This window comes from Limulus polyphemus, unplaced genomic scaffold (genome assembly GCF_000517525.1).
Source record: "Limulus polyphemus unplaced genomic scaffold, Limulus_polyphemus-2.1.2 Scaffold11138, whole genome shotgun sequence".
Lineage (NCBI taxonomy): Eukaryota > Metazoa > Arthropoda > Merostomata > Xiphosura > Limulidae > Limulus > Limulus polyphemus.
The window spans coordinates 4,992-7,182 of record NW_013676748.1 but is presented as its reverse complement, the minus strand read 5'-3'; the positions used below and the strand labels follow the sequence as shown (position 1 = coordinate 7,182).

Below are 2,191 nucleotides of genomic sequence, written 5' to 3'. Positions count from 1 at the left end.
CATCTTCTCATGACGAGACTTGGCTCTTCCATCTTCTCATGACGAGACTTGGCTCTTCCATCTTCTCATGACGAGACTTGGCTCTTCCATCTTCTCATGATGAGACTTGGCTCTAAATCTTCTGATGCTTCTTTCATGATTAAAATAATGGGATGTTTTTGTAGTAGGGCAGTGAATACTAATGTTTCTTCATAGTCAAATGGTGATACACTTCTAAATCATTGCTAACATTTCATTTCAGTGACTTTAAATGTATTTTATAAGACAGCCTACGAATAGCTGTCCTGTATAGATTATAGCAGACTTTTACATGAGAAAAGTCCAGGACCCACACTCAAGAGTTCAAGGACTCTACCTCTCCAATGGAGAATTAAAGTTGGATTTTTGTTAAACAAACATGCCTGCCAACAGGAGTAGCAACAGTCTTCGGTATCACAAAGCATGAGATCAATACCAGCTGATACCACATGAACAAGCTGAATTCCAATAACCAAAATTGTTTGTTATTTAATATTTTTGAATTAAACTGCTTATTTCATAAAGGATTTCACACTGAACCTGAAATTTATAGACTTTTCCAATATTTTTAGAACTTATCTACAACTTACCACAACTTCAAGGACTTATGGAAACCTTGTTATCAGACTAAATAACAACTTATATTTGCTACTGAATTCATGATAATAAAAAAACTTTCCCTGATTGTGTTATTATTGTCTTTAAACATACTTCACAGGAAACCTTTGTAATTAAGAGTATAATACAAAACTGGGAACATAATATCTGCAGTCCATGAAATTAGGACAAAATACACACAACAAAATAAAAAATGCTGATACTTATTATTAGACAAGTAGGGTACAGAGGCAAGTATTGTCAACAAGGTGAAAAGCAAAACTTACATTAAATATTTGTACTGATTAAATATTTTTGGCAAAATCATAAAATTAGAAGCAGCTTTTCCAGTTAAACTTCATGCATCACCTTTGTCACGGTCTGCTCACAATATTAAACTTCCACGGCAAGTCAAAATAAAACTTGTATTATCTAATAATGTTGTTTTCTAATATTGATGTTCCTTATTGTTTAAATAATGTAAATATGAACTCAGTTTTTCTGTATGAAGAACTAGCTATTTTAAAACATTGTAAATTTATAGTAACAAACTTCACTACACAATGGTCTATCTGTGGTGTGTCAACCACAGGTATTGAAACCTAATATTTAGCATTTTAAGCTCTCAGACTTGCCACTGGGGTGCACATTTATCAAATGTATGAAATATTCCCACGTAACCAAACTGAACCTTTAGTCAGTTATGCTGAGTATTATAAGCAACAAACTTAAATAGTCTATACCATTTTTTAAACAGAATACTAGCCTTTCATTAAGAAACCTTGCTGTTGAAATGATTTGTTTTGTTTTACTAGTGTAGCCTTCTTTTCCAAAGAACAAGAGTGATGCCCAACAAGCTGCAATAAGTCCACCTGCTCGACTACCTGTAAAAAATCATAAGCTTTCAATTTTTAAGTCTTTTACAAGACAAAGAAACTGTTGCAACATAACTTTTAACACACACAAGCAATAAAAATATGGGACATTTAGACCTCTGTTGTCCTAAAACCAAGTTAGTGTGATATCTGCTGAAGAATGAATAATGGTAGGAACAAGGGTCTTTTTATACAAATATTTTGTATAAATATGCTGTGTATGCATTTATGTACAAGTTCAGTTACTTGGAACAAGCTTTTCTTATATTTCAAGAGGATGTTAATTACTTAAGATTGACAGATCTCATATTTTACCTGGATATTGATGTTAATATTTCTTAAAGACACTCAAAAAAAGTTGTATATTATACACATCATCCAGGAGCAGGAAGGAGTAACAAAATATCTATTATACACGTCATCCAGGAGGAAGAAGGAGTAACAAAATATCTATTATACACGTCATCCAGGAGGAAGAAGTAACAAAATACCTATTACACGCGTCATCCAGGAGCAGGAAGGAGTAACAAAATATCTATTATACGCGTCATCCAGGAGGAAGAAGGAGTAACAAAATATTTTATACACGTCATCCAGGTGGAGGAAGGAGTAACAAAATATTTTATACACTTCATCCAGGTGGAGGAAGGAGTAACAAAATATTTTATACACTTCATCCAGGTGGAGGAAGGAGTAACAAA

The 2,191-nt window shown here is 33.1% G+C and overlaps 1 protein-coding gene across 2 annotated transcripts in view; it reads right to left on the bottom strand.

Moving 5' to 3' along the window:
* Window positions 1-2,191, bottom strand: part of LOC106476655 (sphingosine-1-phosphate lyase-like) — an 8,314-nt gene that overhangs the window by 3,422 nt on the left and 2,701 nt on the right. For both annotated transcript variants that reach the window (XM_013937297.2, XM_022380466.1), the window contains exon 2: window positions 1,382-1,499. In XM_013937297.2, coding sequence (XP_013792751.2) covers window positions 1,382-1,499 — 118 coding nt within the window. The remainder of the gene's footprint in view (window positions 1-1,381; window positions 1,500-2,191) is intronic.